This window comes from Nicotiana sylvestris, chromosome 7 (assembly GCF_000393655.2).
Source record: "Nicotiana sylvestris chromosome 7, ASM39365v2, whole genome shotgun sequence".
Classification (NCBI taxonomy): domain Eukaryota; kingdom Viridiplantae; phylum Streptophyta; class Magnoliopsida; order Solanales; family Solanaceae; genus Nicotiana; species Nicotiana sylvestris.
In genome coordinates this window covers 19,962,418-19,964,512 of record NC_091063.1, presented here as the reverse complement: position 1 = coordinate 19,964,512, position 2,095 = coordinate 19,962,418, and the positions used below count along the sequence as shown (strand labels likewise).

At 37.1% G+C, this 2,095-nt stretch overlaps 1 protein-coding gene across 1 annotated transcript; it reads left to right on the top strand.

The window, feature by feature from the left end:
* Positions 1–367: 367 nt before the first annotated feature.
* Positions 368–1,171, top strand: LOC104247688 (uncharacterized). The gene is made up of 2 exons (XM_009803762.1): positions 368–934; positions 1,007–1,171. Exons 1-2 carry the CDS (start codon positions 368–370, stop codon positions 1,169–1,171), a joined length of 732 nt encoding a protein of 243 aa, XP_009802064.1.
* Positions 1,172–2,095: the final 924 nt, after the last annotated feature.

The following is a 2,095-nucleotide window of genomic DNA, read 5'->3' as shown; positions in this document are numbered from 1 at the left end:
TGGTTGATCGAGGCTTCTGACTTAGGAGATTATTGAGGTACCTGCATGGCATTCGCAGGCCTTGGCTCTCCACCTTACTTTCTAGTTGTATTTCAGTTGTTTTCTTAGACATTTATATTAGACTATGTATTTTCCTTAGACGCTTATGCACTCAGTGACACTCCAGTTTTGGGCTGGATTGTATCTATTTCAGTAAATTTCTTATGTTCCAAATAGTTCCTTAACTTTTAAAAGATTCTGTAAATGTTTTCAAACTTATTATTATCGTGTTGATTGTTGAGTTGAGGCTGACCTAGTTTCACGATAGGCGCCATCACGACGGGTCGGGTTTTAGGGTCGTGATAGTAATACTGAATATGATAACCACATGGTAAATGTAAAAACTATAGCTTCTCACTTTAAGACAGGGTTGCAAGATAATCCTAAAATTAAAATTAAGGAGATGATGGCAACTGTAAAAGCTGCATTTAACATCAATGTTAGTCATTCAAAGTATAAGAGAGCCAAGAGAATGATCTTGGAGAAAATGGAGGGTAGTTTTGCAGATGATTACAACAAGCTTGAGGCTTCTGCTAATGAATTAAGGTCTAGTAATCCAGGAATAGATATGGTGATTAACATATCAAAGGATGCACTTAGTGAAGGAAAAAGGAGATTTTTAAGAATGTATATATGTTTTCATGCATTGAAAATGGGATTTAAGAGTGGGTTAAGACCATTTATTGGCTTGGATGGAACCTTTTTGAAAGGGAAATACAAGGGTCAACTGTTAGTAGCTGTTGTTCAAGACTCAATAAGGCACTTTTATCCCCTAGCTTGGGATGTTATTGATAAAGAAATCAAAGTGACATGGAGTTGGTTCTTAAGACTGCTACAACATTCATTGGACCTCAAAATGGGAGAAGGGATCACATTTATATCAGATATGCAAAAGGTATGAACCTAACAGTTTAATTGATTTATCTCTTTTACTGATGCATCTCTTTTTATGTTTTCTCATTTTCAGGGTTTGATTGATTCAGTCCACTTGGTTATTCCTGAGGAACACCACAGATATTGTGTAACACACATAGAGACAAATTGGTGCAAAAGATGGGGACATGGGCAATATAAGAAGTACTTTTGGTGCGCTGCATGGAGCACATATGAAGAAGATTTAAAGACCAATTAAGAAATATGGGACAAGTGGATGAAGATGGTAAGGATGTTATTGAAGATTTGATGAAGTACCCACCCCAAAGTTGGAGTAAAGCATACTTTGACACTGTTTGCAAGAACTACTCAGTAGACAACAACCTAACTGAGTCCTTTAATTCATAGATCACAGAAGCAAGATTCAAGCCAATTATCATGGTGCTTGAGGATATTAGAGTAAAAGTTATGAACATGCTAAGGGAACATGAATATACTGTAATGACATGGAACAATGACTTCAGTCCCCAAACTATGCAACAGTATGGCCAATACTTGAAGATTGCAAATAAGTGTCATGTTCATTCCAATGGTCAAGAAGGCTGTGAAGTGAGTGAAGATGGTGACAGACACACAGTGAATATGGTGGTGAAGAGATGCACATGTAGGATATGGGACCTTAATGGAATCCCATGTCCTCATGCAATCAAAGCAATACAACACAACAAGATGAATCCCGTGACTGAAATACACTGGTGGTACACCTATCTCCTAGCCTATTCACATAAGCTTCAAACAGTAATAGAAGAAAAATTTTGGAAGGTAGAAACTTCTCATGCAATAGAATCACCAGAATTTGTGAAGATGGCCAGCAGGCCTAAAGTCAAAAGAACAAGAGAAAAAAATGAAACAGTCAACAAACAAGGTGAATGGATGCAGTCCAAGAAGGGGAGGATAATGAAGTGTTCCACATGTGGTAAGCCTGGACACAATGCTAGGGGCCGTGCAAGGGTAAGGTTCTTTATTTTCAAATACTGTCTATTCTGTTTTTTACTTATTTACTCCAACTATGTCTATTTTGTTTCTTTTGTTAAATAACATTCTAAGGGAAAACAACCAATGGAAAGTAAAAAAAAGGGCAAGCAAGCAAAGAGACAAAGATGTTTAAGAGATGAAGACGGTA